Raw genomic sequence first — 19533 nt, forward strand, 5'->3', positions numbered from 1 at the left:
GCTTCCCAAATCAATAAAATAAGCAATTTATTCAAGTTTTACTTTCATCCACAGGGGGGATCAAAAAAGTCAAGTCCTCTGTATCTCTGCTTTAAAAAGACACAGCAAAATAAAAAAGATGGAGAGGGAAAAGGAATCAAGAAAGTTCAGGCGCTAATTTGTAATGTTATCTTAGATGGTTCTTCTATAAATCAGGAGGGGAAAAAATTAAATCTGCCCTAGCTGATCCTTTTATTTCCAAGGGTTCTCCAGTAAAAAATAATCATGATAAACTATCACTAGTCAGACTGAATTTCGTGGCACTCCTTAGTCTGTCCAGGTGGGGAACTCTTGGCCCTTCTACCCAGGACATCTCACTTCAGTCCAATGCCATAGAAAAGTAGAAAGGAAGATGTTTGAGATCTTCCCACCCAGACCCCTGAAATACAGACATTAACAAGCCTTGTGCCAGTCTTGGAACACAAGGAGTAGCAGGACAGTTCTGCATATAACGAAAATTTTAATGGGGATTTCTCTTACTAAGCCAATGAGGCCAAATCTCTAGATAAAAAAAATGGGAATTATTGAAAAAAGGGAAATATATTGGAAAAGCAAGGTAGAACAACAATCACTCACATAGATTTCTAAATAAAATAAATATAATCACTGCAGTTAAACTAGTTAATCTTACCTGCTTAAGAGCTTATGTTTTACCACATGTGCAGAGATCAACAGAGCCTCCTGCTTAGATGTGCATAGACAGGCCCTTCCTGTTTCTTCTTCTTCCCCTTCTTGACCACTACTCTCAGTTTTTATTCAATATGGAAGATAAATTAATGCTGTTTTGGAGACACTTTTACCTTGCCTAATCAAAGACAATGCCCCAGTTCTGATGTCCCAGGTTTGGTTAGCAAGTGAGAAATTATCTAGTGACTAACCCCACCTTTCTAGAATTATATAGCCACAGACTAGTCTTCACAAGTTTTATCATTGTATAAATGGAATTACATGGGAGAGATTTTTGTGGGAGGAAAATCAAGATGCTTTAAAAGTAGCTGTGCTATACCCAGCCTACAGGTTTTTGCCATTACAAGAAGTCAGAATGGAGAGCTCAAAGACAAGGTTCCCAAAACTGCTGATCTCTTAGCTGAGCCAGCAAAGTAGTCCTGCTTCTTGTTTCTTCCTCTGCTTTAGCCTGATGGAAGGCATGATGACGTGAGAAAAGCAAAAACCAATGAAAAAGGCAAAGGCCTTAAAATTGGTGGTCACATTGAAATAGAGCCATAGTGGTTAGCTGGTAATTTAAATCTAGCAAGGTTAAATTAACCATGTGTTTTGAGGATTAAGACAAAAACTTCTAATTTGAATTTCCATAAATGAACAAAAACAGGGTTTGACAACTTTAATTAGCATTCCACCTTGCTGACATTCTTTATAAAGCCAGGAAAAGGAGACTATGATCCTTAGGAGATTAATTAAAGCAAAACTTCAATGAAATCTGGAAACGACAGCCATCTGAAATGTGTTTAGGACTCTAATCTCAACTCTTGTATCAGCTTCTGGGCAAGACAAGTTTTCTAGAATAAATTTGAGGCATACCACCAATACTGAATTTAAAAAATGGTCATCCTTTGACATGTGCAATCACAGTAAAGAAAAATACTGGCTAGGTTGAAACATTGTGCCAAGCCATGATTTCTTTTAATTATGATTTATTGAACAAATGAGATACTAGGTTAATGCTAAGCTATGATTCAAAGCACAATTAGTACTGTTTGCTCAACACATTAATCCATCAACCATGGTTTATAAACTACAATTACTGTAGTCACATATTAAGTCAAAACCAAACAAGCCACATTACTGTTTAGCACAACACATGAAATTATCTGTGTGTGAACTGGCATTTTCTAAGAAAATTCTTCAGTAAATTCCACAAGTGCACAGATGCATTTCCAAACACCTGTTATCCAGAAACTTGAGATCTGCCATGGACAGAGCTGCTTCTTCATTCTACATCCCAAAACACAGATTAGCATTTCATGTTGATGCTGTTTGTTGTCAAGGTACAAATTTTATATTCTAATGAATTCAAATAAAAAATTAAGAAGAACAGTTTCTATTCATTAGATTATATCTTCCAGCAGCTTCAAAGAATTTACAAGTCTTATTGGTAATTCTCAGATTAGGGTAAGCAAAGGATTAGGATTTACTGTTAGATCATTGGAAGAACTGTAGTAATTCAGCAAGGATATTGGTCTCCCAATTGTTCAGTAGCACCAATTAAAATTTCCCCTCCCTAAGTATCATGGCTAAAACTTACTGCTTGAAGTAAACCAAAGTTGGATTTGTGGAGTTCTTGGGGTTCTCTGAGCTTGGTTGTTTTCTTGCAAATGTTTCATTACCCGGCTAGGTAACATCTTCAGTGCTAAAATGGGATGGAGTTTGCTTTCTATTTATGTGCTGTGGCCTGTAGTTGGATTTCCATATAACAGGACTTGTGTACAATACTTGTTCCTAGTGCTTGGCCAGTGGATGTTCTCAGATGCACTAACAGGATTTACACTGCACTATACAATAATGCTTAGAGTCTCTGGACTTGAGCAGCATATAAACTGGGGTAATTAATTAATTAATAATGTGATTCATTTGACTTGAGTTTAATGTGTTGGGTGAACCCATCCAATTGTGCCATATTCATCTTAGCATGATGCATGTCCAGAGTCTTTCTGGAGTTGAGCAGCTTTAAAAATCTAATAAATAAAGGTGATTTCCGGGGAAGAAATGGCAGACTGAAAACAGCGCCGCAAAAAGTGGAGTCAACGACCATGGCAGAATGAAGAGCTGGCAAGTAGACCAGCTCTTTGTAATTCCTCTCCAGACAAGGAGAGGACTTGAGATCGCCCACAAATGCTCCAGATAGTTGCTCCTCATAAGGAGACCACAAGACAGCGGTCTCTAGCAGATTTAGAGCTCTGGGAGATGAGGGAATAGCCATCTTGCTCAAACCATGGTCAGCACCTTTGAAAGAACACTGGGTTCGCATACTTTCTTTTCTAATTACTTTTGGAAATTGCTGGTTAACTGCTTTTCGGCTATTAGGAACCTTTGGATTGACATGTGTTATGGCACCAGGTGAGTTTTCTTCAATCCTTAGTGAAAGAAGTTTTAAATACAAGTTTAAGGACTTAATTTTTTTCTTTTGGAATAAACAGCAAAAGGGTGATAAGATTTTAGAAAGTTACAAACAGACTAAGGGTCCAGATAAATTTGATATAAGATTTTGGAATTAATTATATGAATCCTTCCCATGGGAAAATGCTTTTGTTTTGAATTCTTTAAAAAAAATAAGGTAAGACTTTAAAAATAGGACTCTAGAGAGAACTAGAAGGAACTAAAGATTACAATTAAAGGAGAAGAACACTTAAATTCGACTTACAAATATAGTATCAAGCAAAATATTTTAACATTGGACATACTGAAGGATATTTTTGAACAATGGACCCAGAAGTTAATTTTAAGAGTGTCTGCCTCTATGGAGAGACTGTGTTTAAAAGATGTTATAGAAGAGGAACAAGTTTTACCTGACAAGATTGAGACTGATTTGAAAGTGGATTTAAAAGTGTCAGAATACAACAATGACATGGAAAAAGATGTTACACTGGACATACAAAAGAAACTGGCTGATGTCTTAATAATTAAAAGGGATATGCAAATGACAAACCAAGAGAGTGACCTGGATAATTTTCCTATATTGGATTTACAAAAGAAGCTTATTAAAGGTTTGAAGAATTTGTGAGAAGGGACAAAGAAAAAATGAAAAATCAAGTTCTAGGACATTATTTGAAGGGACTAAAGTTCAGGGTTGTTAGAAGTAAAAGGAAGGAATATAAAGTTGGTTTATTTGATCAAGGTTAAAATAGATACATTGTTATCTCTGATAACCCTTAATGGACTTTTGCTGACATCAGGGCTGAAATGATGAGGTTTTAAGCATTTGTTTATAGATAAGAGATGAGATATGGGAAGAAGAGATCATTTCTTGTATTTTAAGAGAAGGTGATAAGTTACCTTTATATTTGTTGTGATGAAGGGAAGTCATTTCTTTATGAATTTCTTTTCTTTTTCTTTATTCTTATTTTTTCTTTTCTGTTTTTCTTTCTATTTTTTTCTTTTCTGCACCTTTTATTTTTTCTTTTTATTATTTTATTTTCAGTTTGCATTAGTTTTGTTATAATTGTAATTTTTAATAAAATTACTGTAAAAAATAAAAATCTAATAAATAAAAATAAAATAAAATGCATGAACACAATCAACATTTTGCAATTGACTCCCGTGGTGGATATCTATGTCCTATTTTTTAAAAAGTAGATCATGCATGTAGAAATGTGCCAAATGTTTTGAGGGGAAAATGTTTGAACCCGTAACCATTCTGTTCTGATCTCTCCAAAGTATTCTGATATCCAAATGGACTCTTCAGGCCTTACTGAAAATGTCTGAGCATGGCCAAACCACTCCTGGAACACATGGTTTGGAAAAGGATGTGGCATAGTCCAAAGTTCTCTGGAATGTTCTATTCCTGAATCAGTGAGTTTTGCACATCCCTAATTAAAAAAAATTCAGAACGATCTGAGAGACAAGAACCATACTTGTATGGAGACTAAATTATTGCTTTGTGTATGTAGATGATATTGTGTCTGATTAAACTTATCTTTCCTGTATAAATGAATATTGTGTTATGAATAAAATATTTATGGCTTCCTAGCCAATTTACTTTAGTAGTATTAGTTTTCATATTAGACTTTTAATTCATATGTTATAGACTAAATCAACTTTTTATATTACATAGATTCTTAATGAGTTTAATAACCAGTATGTTGTCCTGTTTGAATGGTTTAAATTTATTACTTTTAAAAGAAACCTAAATTAATGCTTGTTTAAGTCTTTCTGGCAGAGAAAACACAAATAGTGAATAATCTCCTTAGGGAGATAAGTAACACTGAAATAGCTGGAAGAGATTTCATAAGAGAATCTATTGATTCCCTCCTTCCTGTTTTGTTTATCTTCTACTCCCCTTTCCTGTTTGTTTTGCTTTGCTGTATTTGTACCTTATGATCAACAAGGGAGACTTGCAACAGATACAGGCAGAAGATTAAGTATTTGTCAGGAATGCTTGAATTTGGATTCCTGAACTTTGCAGGGAATTGGACTCTGAAGCTTAAATGTCCTCTTCCAATTCTCTGTTTCTATGAACATGCAGTATATCTGGAGTGCATATGAGTATCATTGTGGGGCCCAGTTCAGACTTGTAAGATAGGATACACAGAGGTTAAGGTGTTGGACTAGGAATGGAGAGACCCATGTTCTAGTCCACCCCTGGCCTTAGAAGCTCACTGTGTGACTTTGGGACAGTCACTGTCTCCTAGCCCAGCCTATCTCATGGACTTTTGTTATGGGGAAACATCAGAGGAAGAAATATTGTGTACAGTATGCCATCTTGAGCTCCTGAATGAATAGTGGGATATAAAATCTAATAATCATAAATAAATGATTTTGTCTCATATATCAAGAAATTAAAGTGTTTTATTTTAATTCTGAAATTTTAGAAAATGTTTTTGAAATCAGAAACATACCACAACCCGTTAGGGCTTTGGTGCAAGCATGGTAGTAACCTGTTCTTGTGTGGTTGTGTGTGAACATATATATGCTAAACACTGGCTGGATTCACATATTGCACTAAGGTATGGTTTGTTGGTTTGTTTAATAAATTTCAACTGGCTTCATGATAAGCCAAAACCAAACAAGTCATAATTTGACTTAAATCATAAATATCTGGGGTATGTAAATCTTACTAGGAATTGACTTCTCCTGTCCTGAAAATTAATACAGCTACTGTCCAGCAAAGTGTTAACTAACTCAAGATTGTCTTTTTCCAGGTAAATATGGCAAATTTGTTTGTCTATAAGGTGCACAAAACACCTCATTTTTGCTGTAACAAATTAACATGCCAGCCAGATTAAAACCTTAAAACAGATTATTTACCATCAGTAATTATTTTGTCCTGTACAAGGAACTCTAGGTCTAGCAGATAAGAAGGCATGAGATACAGAAAAGCAGAGTTGTGCTATCTCTCATAATAAAAATCTTATCTAACTTCACAGACTTTGGAAAGGTCAGAGTCAGCTGTTCTCTCTTCAGAATATTGTTTATTCTGTTCTAACACTACTTCTGATTGGCTCTGGCAAATCTCACAGAAGATTATTCTATGAGATAATAGGTATATAGATACAGGAAAATAAGTTTCGGTAAGTTCTCTCCAGTGTGATATTCAACTAAGCTTAATTTTTTACCCTCATGAGGCTGGATAATGTATGATTTTCCCATTACATTAAATGGTTTTGAATCCTGGATCCCTAAATGTGCCAGATCTGGATTTTAAACCTCCAAGAAAGTGATTTGGATCGCACCAATTTGTTTAGTTTTAACTTGGCATCTTGTACAAACTTAACAAATCATAGTTTGGTACAAGATATGAATCCAGTTACTATAAGCAGGCTACCATATCTGGGATGCAGATGTGTGTGATCGTTAACTGGCAGCAAAAGCTAGTGTTCTCTGTATGTCTTTGCTGCTCTATCTGATGCTTATCCAAATTTTTGCAGATATATAGACCTCCACATATCTTCTCTAATATATGTAGATGTTGTGTATTGTGGAACAACAGTATTACTTAAATATCTTTCATAAAAGTACTTCCTGGGGCCTTTGTTTTAAGCATAATTTGTGAAACAAACCACTGTTCGGGTGCTGTACCAACAGTAGGGCTGTTAAATCTGGGCTGCAAAAATCTGTATGACCACTAGCTGACAAAAAGGTGTTAGAGTTTTCTGTATCCCACTGCCATCATCTCATAGTTATCCTGATTTCTGCAGCCCAGATCCAGGAGCTGTAAGTTTTAGCTTAATGAATTCAAGCTGGTCAATTCATTCCTCCTCTCATAATTTTCCAGTTGGCACTCTGTGCTTCAGCTCTTATTGGAAAGGGTCTTCGATGAGATATCTTCCAATGTTACTCCTTTTTAACAACATGTTTATTTCAGGATAGTCTACTTCATCCCAACTGATACACTCCTGTTAGTGGTCCTGCCTTGACTGCTATTTTATCACACCTCAAAAACTTGAGTTAACAATTGGAGGAATGATGGCATCAACAATAAGCCAATCTAGGTTGTGCTATTTCTATTTTGACCCTTAAGGTTTTGGCTCAGCAAGTTGCCCTGACAGTCTTAACTCTTCTTGTACTCCCCTCCTTTAGCAAATAGGCAACTACTGAATTAGCTTATCGGTATCTGCCGAAGTAGAACTACATAGCTTTTTATGCCTGTGGAAATTTACCTTAGTAAAGCAGTGACTAGGTTTTTTTCAGTGTTGATCTAGGATAAAGATCCATTGCAAATTATTCAAACAGGAAGAGGCAGCTGAACAAGCTTTGTTTGCAGGTTTGTAAATACATTGACTTAGTTACATAAGGGTGAGAAAAGAAATGCCTTTGGGCAAGGGAATTAGAATAAACCAGTGTTTTTCAAACTTGGCAACTTTAAGTTGTATGTACTTCAACTCCCAGAATTCCCCAGCCAGAATTCTAGCTGGAGAATTCTGGGAGTTGAAGTCCACACATCTTAAAAGTTGCCAAGTTTGAAAAACACTGGAATAAACAGCTAGAAGTCTGCCATATTTTTTTTTTCCAGGCAATTGCTTTGGCACAATTGCCATTGGTAGGTGTAGGTTAGTAACAGTACTTACGTTATGGAGTTATTTACTAGGTGGCTCTGTTGCTAGTTTGATGATAGATAGAAGAAATGGTATGAAGACCTCTGCCTTCCCTGTATTTGATGTCAGCCAAACCCTTACGGCTAGAGCTCGTACTGTGCCAGGCAAATTAGCGAGCCTGTTCCAGCAGTAGCACAGCCCAACTGCCTAGTCCAGCTGATGCAAATTCTGAATTGGCATTTGACTGTGTCCTCACAACTGTAGTGACACTGTTAAATTGGACTGCCTCAGAAATTGAAGACATTTAAAGTCTCCTATGCCCTGTCAACTCATGCATATGAAATATGCGCTCTACACACATCAGATTGCATACAGACTCCATTATACCTAGAACAGATTCATTCAAATCAATAGGATTTAAATGGGGTGCAGTGGGTCAGTAATTACTAGTGTCTTCAGACTCATGAATGTGCTGCTGAGAATAGCTAGGATAAATTGGTGGCTTCTTTTTACTTAAATTGTGGCATGTTTTAATGAATCACATTAATATGAGCATTACATTAATCAGACATTAAATGTTTATAGGATCTCAGGCTGTATTTTAATAAAATGAAACTGTGAAGTCAATTCACACGCCAAAGATACTCATAACCTTGTAATAACCTGATAAAAGTCTGATTTTGTATTTCTGTACCTTCAAAGAACTCACAGTAATTTGTTTTTATTTATACAATGGCTATTATTCTCAGTCATGACTTAATTAATTTTTTTAATTGCTTCTTTGCGTCACATTATATGTAAAAAATGGGAAACTTCCCCTGAGTCTCCAACATTACTATGATCCACCAGGAAACAGTGAAAGGCTTCTTGCTGATATCATTGGAAACGGGAGGGCTGAAAATGTGGGCCCTTTTTATTATTTTACTTGTTCACCTCCCAGAGGCATTCTGCTCCCATTCCTAATCTCAAATAGTCCAAAATACAAAAAAGAAGGAAATCACACCTTAGTTTCAGCCATGGGAAGCATGGAGTAGGGCAAGTACCATCATGCGCATAATGACATCATTGAGCAAATGACACAGATATTTTGCATCATTTGCATGATGATGTCATGAAGCATGCAACTTCATTTGATGCCATTGAGGCTTCTACTGGGAACCTAAGATTTCAAGAATATGTTTTCGGGATCCTGTGGGATTTAAGGGTGGAAATGGGAATTGTTTCTAGAAGCTTCCCATTCCCATTCAATTGCTATGCTTGAAAAAACAAAACAAAACAAAACAAAAATGCTGCTGAAATTTGGCAATCTTTGCCACTCAGTTTTCAGTTGTGCAATGTGGTCGCCACATGCCAGAAACTGAAATTAATTTAATATTTTATAGGCCAAACCACTGAATTGAGCAAGATTTGTCCATTTGCATGCATGGGACTATAGTTCTAATCTCTCTAATACACAGTAACTGAAACATTTTAAGAAAACAGAAGGCATTATAGTTAATTTTGTTACCACTAAGGCTGACATTGAGAAATAGTAAAATACCTTCCAGTTCCAATTAATGTAGATCCTTGTACTTTGCCCTGTGAAATGAACAAATCATTAAAATTTTCTCTGCGTTGTATGTGTTTAAACTTGACACTTTTAAGATGAGATATTTTAAACCTTTCTATATTGGGAGAAACATATTTTATTACATCACTATTTCTTTGTACAAAGCTAATGTTCCATGCAGCATACTTTTCCAAATTACATTAAAATGCAAATTGGAATGGTTGCCTTGCATTTCGTTTCACATATTTTCCTTCCATTTATATTTGAAGCTTTTTTACAATAAAATCAATATAATGAAAATATATTACATGTTAGTATATTGAAATGATCTGTGACTAAACAAGTGAGCGTGTTCTCTAATTTGTGGAGCACCACAGAAGTTTCAAAGATCGCAAAGCAAATTGTGGGTTGAATTTCTTTCTTTTTTATTGATTATGGTGACACCACAAGTTATAATTAAAGTGAAAAAGTTGATAATTTTGTGGCTGGAAGATTCAGTTTTTCTCACTTCCATATTTTCTCCTTTAAGCTAGCTCCTTGCTAAATTGCTGCTTTTTCCTGCCTTCCTCATCCTATCCCATAACTATTGAAATTGTTAGCTTTGGGACTAGGCTGTGGTATGGCTGTTGCCACAATCAACTAAATAGCATGGCTGAGACAGGATGTTTGTAAGGTGTCTATGCCACGTATATCCAATATATGGATATGCCTGTGCATTTGAAATGCTTGTATTTTAAAGTGTACCAACACAACACACATGAAAGCTGGAGAGGAAGGGTATGTTATAGGGAACCTTCTGCATTAGAACTGCAACCTTTTGGGGGCGAGAGTCATATTTGGCTTCCAAATGGCAAAATTCCCCCAAAGGGTTGGAGTCAGGACAAACTAATCTAATTTAGTTTATTTGATTTAGGTGCCACCTGGTTTCAAACAACTCTGGGTGGCTCTCAACGTAACAAAAAAGACAAAATACAACAATTCAAACAAAACCAACAAAGTAAGTAAGTAAGTAAGCAGCAGATAAAAAACAAGACAGCAAATCCAATCAACCACAAACTCACAATGGGTTCCAATCACCCTAGCCCAAGTCTGGGAGAACAGTCAGGTCTTCAAGGCCCCTGGATATGGGGGGAACTTCATTTCAGAGGGCAGGTGTTATGAGAGAGAAGATACACCTCCTGGGTCCCAAAAGATGACACTGTTTAATTGAAGGGACCCAAAGCATGCCAACTCTGTCAGTTCATATTGGCCGGGCAGAACACCGTGGCAAACAGTCCCTCAAATAACCAGACTCTATTACATATAGGCTTTATAGGTCATAACTAGTACCTTGAATTGTACCCGGAAGCAGACAATTAACTAGTACAGCTCTTGGAGCAGAGCCATCACAGGGGCATACCAAGGCATGCCCGTCACTGTCCATGCTGTTGCATTCTGGACCACTTGAAACTTCCAAGTGGTCTTCAACAGCAGCCCCATGTAGAGCACATTGCAACAGTTGAGCCATGACTATGGCATGAGTGACTGTTTGAAGAGCCTCCTGAATAAGTGTGATTTGAATAAACAAAATGGAATCCATGATGTTGCCTAAGTATTTAATAGCTTTAAAAAAAATTAAAAATGCAATTTTATGGTCACTTTTAGAGAATGTGCATTTCTATGTTAGATAATAGGGTTTCAACCATTTCCATCCCATTTGCAACTCTCTAAGCAACTGGACTGAAATCTTTTGTGATTCAGAATGTCAAAGGGCAAAACTGGAATCTGAAGTTTGCTTTAAGGTACCCAGTACACTCCTTAAAAACCTGCATTGGCCTAATTTTTTGTATTAGATTAATTGGCACCAATTCGCCTCTTACAATTTCCCAACTCCCCCATGCAAAAAAAGGGTCTTACCTATTCCAGCATACCATCACAACATCAGTAGGCAGGTCCTCAGGTATGGCAGATCTTATTACAACCCACAGTCTAAAAAATAATGGGAAAAGCCCTGAACGGGAATTCAAATGGTAAAAACTCTTGAAATGGTCAAATTTTGTGAGCAACACATCAAAATCTTGTGAGATTTTGTGATCTCTTGAGATTCATTCATTTAAAAAAATGTTTATTTTAGGGTCCCTTCCTGGACTATCTGTGGCTCCTAGATGACAGGCTGGAAACCATTGTATTAATCAAACTAGAATTAAATAATTTCCATTATGGCCAAATGTGATGTGTGAACCCAACTGCTATTTCATGGAGACATATAGGACTTTACTTTTTTTTTTTTTTTTTTGGTGCCTTTCAGTCAGTTTTGACTCCTGGCAACTGCCTGGATTAGTCCCTGCAGTTTTCTTGGCAATGTTTTTGGAGGTGGTTTGCCATTGCCTCCTTTCTAGGGCTGAGAGAAAGTGAGTGGCCCAAGGTCACCAATCTTGTCCTTTTGAAACCAAAAGAGATAACTTAACAGCTATAGATTATGAATAACCAAGGCTTTGTTGACAGAAAAGCTAATGCATATATTCAAGTGCATGTATTTGGTTGATACATTTTACTAAGCCATAAAGTGTTTTGTTTGGGTATGACATATCACTGTGCGTGAATCTAGACACTCTGGTTCATTCCACAAAGTATGCCTAAAACAAAGTTCTCAGGAAGTGCTGATATAGAGTAAATGCTTTTGCAAAACATACAACTTTTATATGCCTCAGAGCAGCTATGAGGAGATCCTCAAGTTGCTTATCAATACCACCACTGGTGTAATAAAAAGCAACTCTTTCAGCATTTTTGCAGTGTATATTCTTTAATTTAGATGAGAGCTGAACTCCCAAGCTACTGTTTAGGGAATTTTTGGACAGAGATATTAGGTCTGGGCTGCAAAAATCCAGATGACTGCTCGACAGCAGCAAAAAGATACAGAGAAATCTAACTCCTTGCTGCCAGCTAGTGGTTTTCTGTAGTTTTGCAACCCAAATACAGTAGCTCTACTCTTGGCATAGCACCCTCACTGTGTTTTTGTCCTTTATTGTCTGAGATTTTCTATGTAAATGCACATCATTAGGGGAATCACAGGGTCTGGGTCTTTGTTTTTAATAAAAATCTGAACCTGCATAATGTAAACACTTTCCTCAAATATATTCAACATTATTTTTTTCTGGAAGACGTTTTGGTAATCTGTGTGGGTGTAGCATGGCTCAAAATGTAATGTAAAAATTAAAAAGTGTGGGCAAGTTTGTAATGTAAAAGAAAATGGCAAAATTAACATAGATATAATAGGAAATAACATGAGAGTAACAGAAGAAACGTGGGGAGGAGAAAACCTGAAAGCAGATGACAAACTGGAAGGACACGGTATAAATAGCATGTTGTAGGTTCTCAACAGACTTAACACAATCTTATTCAGTTAAGCCGGTGATTTGACCCAGGTTCCCCGGAGCCTTCCGGGCATGATGGACTACAACACCCATACTCCAGACAGGTTGGATAAGTGGTTCTCTGAGCTGGGTCGTTACCCGGTTGGATAAGGTTGGATAAGGCTTGATTCAGTCCTACTGAAACTGATACATAAATACAAATTGGACATTTTACGGGGCAAATTGACACTATTTAGAAAGGGCTATCTATTAGTATTGTTCTAAATTATCTTCCGCCTCCCTTCCGTATTCCCTTTAACTGCTTATCCCTCTCCTGTCCCATCCCTACTTTCCTCGCACAGGACACATACATGACCAGGCGATCGAAGAGAGGAACGAGGGAAATGTACTTGGGATTCTGGGATATGTAGTTCCGTTTCTTTCCCCCTTCCCCGAATGCTTTCTTACGTATCTCGCCCGTCCCACGCGGAAAAAAGGCCCGGCATACATTTCCCAGAATGCCGCGAAAGAGCTGGAGAGAGAGAGAGAGAGAGAGAGAGAGAGAGAGAGAGGGCGAGCCGGCCCCAGAGGGCGCGAGACCTTGAGCCTACTGGCGGGTGGCCGGGGGTGGAGGAGAGGCGGGGTCTCCCCTTTGGCGTCCCGTGATCCGCAGGTGGGCGAGCGCGCGAGCGAGCGCGTGTCAGAAGGGAGAGGCGGTGGTCAGGGGCGGCAGTGGGGGACGCTTCCTCCGGCGGCCGCGTGGGGCGCTGTGGAGTCGCTGTCGCCGGCTGCTGAGGATAGCGGCTCGGCGAGCGTGCGCGCCGGGCAGAGCGGCACGATCTCCGCTGTTGCGTGGTTGCGGGGAAGGGAAGGACGGGGCGCGGAGCGAGAGCGGAAGGAGCCCGGTCGATGAAATAAACCGAACGGAGACTGCCCCTGCCGCGCGGGGTACACGTCGGGAGACGCGCGCAGGCAGCCGCCTTGCCTTCCCCGGCCGAGACCGAGCCCGTGAGGCGGACGGTCACGGGCAGAGCCGCCGCCGCCGCCGCCGCCGCCGCCGCCTTCCAAGCGGCTGACAATGAAAGTGAAAGGCAAGAGCAGAGGAAGGGGAGGCGGAGGAGGCGGCTGCCGCCGGGCTTGTGCCTGCCGCCACCGCCGGGCTGAGTGATCCCGATCTCCCAGCGCGCTTCTCTCAAGGAGGGATTCCCGAAGAAAGCTCCCGCCTGTGCTCCTGCCTCCTCATCCGCTGGCCGTGTTTCCCTCGGGGGGACCCACGAAGAGGGTACGTGTGAACGCTGGCTCGCCTCCTTTCCCTCGTTTGCAGCCGCTTTCCGAGCGGGGCCGCGTGGATCCTGGAAGGCGAGGGGAGAGGCTGCCGCTGGAGCCGCGACGGCTGTTGTGATTCAGGTGGTTTCTCCGCACACGCCGCTCCCCTTGGCGTTGAGAGGGAAAAGGTGGCTGCGTCTGTTCGGGCTGGCTGCAGGGGATAAGCCGAGATAAAGTAGAAGCAGAAAGCCAAACCGCTTTGCCGTTTTCCTCGACGTTTCCTGTTGCTGCTGCTACTGTTTTCCCTGGTGAAGACAGGACTAGGATTGCGGCGGGGTGCAGCACTTTGGGGTCTCCCGTAGCTTGAAGGAGAAAGGTGGAGATGCCAGCCAGTCCGTACCTTTAGGACCGGAAGATATTTTCGCCTGACAGCTTGAATCAATAATAAAGTGGCTTGAGAACAGCTTTTTTTTCTTTTGTTTTTGCATTTTTTCACCTTTGAAATTGGTTTATTTTTATTAGTAGCATACAAAAATGAAGACTGGCTTGAAACATGCCATGCATTATACCTTTTTCCAGGGATGGCACTGACCACAGTTTTATTTTGTGTTTGAAAAAGCCTTTTATAATGACCAAAAAATAGGAAATAATCTCTTGCCATTCGAAGAAGAAAGAGGCAGTTCATAGTGGGAGAAAATTGGATATTATAATTTATTTTTCAGTTGCTGCACTTAGAGTTGGTTTTTTGTTCAGAACAATTCATACAAATTCTACTTTTAAAAATTTATATACATTTTTAACAAATCTTTGTGGCGAAGATCTTGATTAGAAACTGCTTGCCTTGAAACTTGACCCAAGCATCTTTAAAAGTGGGACATGAAGTAAAACTGGGCAATTTCTTAAACAAAAGGCAGAATGCTTCAGAGTCCTAAAGTTCTATAATTAATTGACAATTGATTTATATTTTAACTTTTCTAATTCCTATTTTATTCTATGATTACGCACTTTCAACTTTGAATGGTTTTTATTTAATTGTGAAGAAGGGAAAGACTAGTTACATTTCAGAAATGACAGCTTTGACATCTTTAACAGTTAATTGGGAATTTTAAAATGCCATGATAAGCTTCCTGTAATAAAATACCCAATAGTGTTTTCTCCAAAAGATCTTGGGCAAGAGTTGTTGGAGGGGTTCCTCCTTATTCTCCATTAATGAGTCCTGGAGGTGGTGGTGGAGGACCCATGAAAGACTGTGAATACAGTCAGATCAGCACTCATAGCTCCTCTTCTCCCATGGAGTCTCCCCATAAGAAGAAGAAAACAATTTCCAAGAGAAAATGGGAGGTTTTCCCTGGAAGAAACAAATTTTTTTGCAATGGAAGGATCATGATGGCTCAGCAGACTGGAGTCTTCTACTTGACACTTGTTCTTATTTTGGTTACCAGTGGACTCTTTTTTGCATTTGAGTAAGTGCCGTTCAAGTTTTTATTTTTTAACCCCTTTCTTACTAACACAACTCTGCAAGAATTCAGTTATCTCATTGATGGTAGGTTGTATAAGTAAGTTACACTGCATCATGATTTACACGTTTATATTTAATTCTTGGAAACTTTGAAGTTGAATAATCCCCAGTTTGGTACCCTCCAGACTGACAGGATTTCAGCTCTAATTTAAAAGACATGTTAGTCTTTTATAATGCAAAGAAGTCTTGTGTCACTTAATAACTAATGTATTCCTTTATAAAATGTTGGGTTAGTCTTTAAAATAGTACAAGATTCTCTTGGGTTAGTCTTTTGAATGATACAAAATTCTTTAGTTTATCCAAATACGTCCAGTCCAACACACTGGGCTATATGTCCACAAGAAGTCTGAGCTGAGTGCAAGGAAAAGTACCAATTTTCATTGAAGAATTTTTAAATTACTAATTTGTCATTTCAAAAAGTTTTGGTGTTAAGGGAACTAGCTATTTATGCTTGAGAATACTTCACAATCAACCTAGAAGCTATATTTTTCTCTTGCTCTGATCAAAATCTTCTATATCAAGTTGTAAATACTAGGTTAATAGGTTGCCAGTAGGCGTAATTCATGAAGTTATATAGTAGGTTTGGACATCATTTGCATGATCTGCCTAATAAGTGACCGTTTTGGTTTTTGTATAAAACTTGCTAACTCACTGAAGAGATAAAACTGTCTAAGCTAAGCAAATATTTCACAATATCCGTTTTTCTTGGTTGTTATTCTGTCTTTTCTTCTTTTTTGTTATTAATATAGGTTTCCCTTTTTAAAAGGGGAAATAATATTTTCTCTAAACGCACTTATTCGTCACTGCTATCACTTTTGGAGAAGTGTTAACAATTGCTTTTAACCTTGTCTACTTTGAGTCAGATACTAGCTTTCTTCTCCCTATATCGCGGCCACAACATCCGGGTAGTGATATGGTTATAGAATTTAAAACTATGTAGATTAGGTTTTTTTAAAAAAATGAGCAAGAAGTTTGTAAATATAGAAGGTGTGTAATCAACAAATGATCAAATGTGATAAGTTAGCAATCTCATTGCTGGCTTCCATTGTATGACTTAACATGTAAACATGGTTTATTTAATTATAGTTTATTCAGTGAACCATAGTTGGTTAGTTTCACACAGCACTTTTTTTTGAAGTGTCTTTTACATCCTTAATATAAATAATAATATGCAGTTTAAAAATCACATTGCCTTGGTTCATAAAACATCTAAGTTGAAAACTCTCATAAATCACATTGTGGCTTAGTATGTCATTTGAACTTGCCAATGTGTTTCATCCTTGATGTCCTGAAGTTATATTCATGGGTAATAGAGTAAAGAAAAGTTAATATATTGTACATTTATTTTGCAGAGGTTTCAGTATGTATGATATAAGATGCAATAAAGATAGTGATGGATTTCCTAATATATATAGGCTATCTAATGTATGTAAATTCATTTTCTAATAGCAAGCAGGAATTTTGGATCAATACAAAAAAATTATATTTATTGTGAATCTTGATAATTAAATGAAATAATGGTTTGATAATGAGTTTAACTGATAATTTATTATGAGCTATACATTAGGATAGTTTTTTCTGTTCATGGAAATTTTTTTGAGAGGAAATAGACAATATCAGCTTATTGATTTAATTATGATAAAGTGCCAAATTTTAATGCCTGATATACATTGTGATGTTTTCTCATCTCATTTAAAAAAATACAGTATTTACATTTGGCGTAAAAAAGTAGCAACTGAAGTTATGGCTATAATCCTGAACAAACTTCTTAACTGGTGCAAACTGGGACTATTATTGGATTGTTCTGTAAGAAAATATTTGCCTTGCCTGCAGATGAGGTTTTCTGGAGGAACAAATTTTTGATAGAATGAAAGCACAGATGAGTGGGGTTTTTACATAATCCTGTAATGATGGATAAAAATAGAATGTCTTCAATTTCTTATTAATTTATACAGTGATGTAATTAATGAGACGGCAAAGCTATTGAAAGAACTTTTTGGCAAAATCAGCCTGCTTTTTGTTTCTAGCTAAGTTACTGCATAAATGGTAGGCAAGTTATTCTGTCTGGTACTGTATGCAGGAACTGAAAGAGAGATCATGATCTCTGAATGGTCTGGGTAGTTATAGATTTGCAGATTATGTTATGATCAGTATATGTTGATGGTCATTCTTTTTTGGGGGGACGTATTTATATATAGTAGTGATGATTAGATGTTTGTTCACCCAAGTATTTTTTTCCTCTCACTTCTAAGTAAAGCATGATGGCATAAGTAATCTAAATAAAAATCCTTATTCACATAGATGAACATTGCTATAGGAGTTTATATTGGTCCAACAGAAAAAAGCAAGACAAGCAGTATTCACATGCTGGAAGTTGTATTTGTTTCATTAATTTTGGTTTATTATTTTTAACGTAGTTTCATCACTCTAATTTACTTCCTTCAAAAAGGAAAAACTCAATTTTTTTCAGAACAGTTGCTTCTTTCTCAGATAGCAAGAAGGCATTGCACAGGAAAAATAGTTTTACTTTTAAATAACCAGTTATTTCTTCTGGAGTGCACTATAGAATTTTCTTGTGTACTACTTTAGAAATCACTTGAAAAATTATTCAGTAGAAGAGAAAAATAAAATATTGCATTTTTTCCTATTCTCAGGTGTAACAAAGTACTGAGAGGTTAATAAGGCAATAAAAATGATATGCCTGCTTTGTATGTTTCAGCTTCTTTATGAAAGCTAAGGGCCCAAGCATCTCTATATACTGAAGGACATTAGTTTATCTCTTATCTTTCTTTGGGAAACATTTTTTTCTGAAAAGGGTTACATGCAACTCTTGTCTTCCCTGACACTCAGCACATTGTGTTGATCAGCTTTGATCAATTCTTTTGATGTGATACACTTGCCATTTCTAAAAACTATAATGCAGTAGCAATTTACTGGAACTCACAGCTATTTAATGTGAATTAAGCTTATTGACATCCAAATACCTAACATAAAATAGAAATAATTAATTTAGGTATCTGCCTTATATACTTTTGCAAGATTTTGTAGCTTTCTCTAATTTTGCAATATTCTGCAGTACAGGTAGTCCTTGCTTAACAACTGCCCTGTTTAGCAACCGTTCGAAGTTACGACAGCACTGAAAAAATTATGACTAGTCCTTGTACTTACAACCATTGCAGCATCCCCATGGTCAAGATTCAAGCACTTCGCAACTGGTGGGTGTTTATAAGTGTATAAGCATCCCGCGGTCACGTGATCACCATTTGCACGCTTCACAGCTGGCTTCTACTGGAATTATGGAAGGCCAGACTCAGGGAGGAAAACATGTTCTTTCATCTCCTGAGGAGCGAGGGAGAGATAAGATGAGGCTGGCACCTCCCTGAGGAATTCATAGTGTTGTGACTGGCATTACTTGGGAGCTGGAGTTTCAGTCTGGGAAGATTCTTGCTAGAGGTTGTAGCTAATAAACATTGCTGGACTGAATTTACATGGTCTCCTGGAGTTCCTTGGGCTAGGCCTGACATCTACAGAGTCAATGGAGAAGCTGGCAGTGAAATTGCAAGTTGCGGTCATGTGATGTCTCACTTAATGACTGTGGGTGATTCGTTTAATGACCATGGTGGAATTGAGGTCATAAGTCCATTGTGGTCATGTGATGTCTCGCTTCATGGCCATTTTGCTTAGCAACGGAGTTGCCAGTCCCAGTTGTGGTCATTAAGCAACCACTACCTATATATGCTACTATTTTTTCGTTGGAAGTGTTGATGTAAGCTGTTATCAGTTGGTGCCCTAATATTAAATGGTCTGTAAATCATTTTTCCTCTAGTTCATTAAATTCTTAGTACAAATGGCTGGACAACTATAATTATAGTTTCCATGAATGTGGTGGAAATTTCATTTAAAATGTCTGGAAATGTGAAAAAATAGTATTGCATAAAGAACAGGTTGCAAAATAGGTATGGAAACGTAGAGAGCATTTTGGGATATATTTTTGTTGCATACCATAGAGAAGTTTTCCTAGTTTCCTTTGAGCTGATATATACTTTGAAACTGTGCACATTAGAAAACCTGTTAACAGCTATTAAAATCTATTTTAAAGTCTCAAGTCAGCTATCTAAC

The 19533-nt window shown here is 37.7% G+C and overlaps 1 protein-coding gene and 1 long non-coding RNA gene across 4 annotated transcripts in view; one reads left to right on the forward strand and one right to left on the reverse strand.

The window, feature by feature from the left end:
• Nucleotides 1-1544: 1544 nt before the first annotated feature.
• LOC148217109 (uncharacterized) lies at nucleotides 1545-13227 on the reverse strand. 2 transcript variants are annotated; one of them, XR_015796479.1, is made up of 5 exons: nucleotides 13098-13227; nucleotides 11194-11287; nucleotides 10359-10475; nucleotides 9289-9326; nucleotides 1545-1992 (listed from the first exon to the last, which is right to left on the reverse strand). It is a non-coding gene; the product is annotated as an uncharacterized LOC148217109 (long non-coding RNA). The 2 variants fall into 2 exon arrangements; XR_015796480.1 differs by lacking the exon at nucleotides 10359-10475 and having other exon boundaries at nucleotides 11194-11265; nucleotides 13098-13187.
• Nucleotides 13228-13306: 79 nt separating this feature from the next.
• The window catches only part of ZDHHC14 (zDHHC palmitoyltransferase 14), a 61427-nt gene continuing 55200 nt past the window's right edge, over nucleotides 13307-19533 (forward strand). For both annotated transcript variants that reach the window (XM_088142494.1, XM_088142486.1), the window contains exon 1: nucleotides 13307-15358. In XM_088142494.1, coding sequence (XP_087998620.1) covers nucleotides 15105-15358 — 254 coding nt within the window. In that variant the 5' untranslated portion in view covers nucleotides 13307-15104. The remainder of the gene's footprint in view (nucleotides 15359-19533) is intronic.

This window comes from Python bivittatus, unplaced genomic scaffold, assembly GCF_059951505.1.
Source record: "Python bivittatus isolate LINGU-HERP-01145 unplaced genomic scaffold, Pbiv_v1 ctg000020_np1212, whole genome shotgun sequence".
Taxonomy (NCBI): Eukaryota; Metazoa; Chordata; class Lepidosauria; order Squamata; family Pythonidae; genus Python; species Python bivittatus.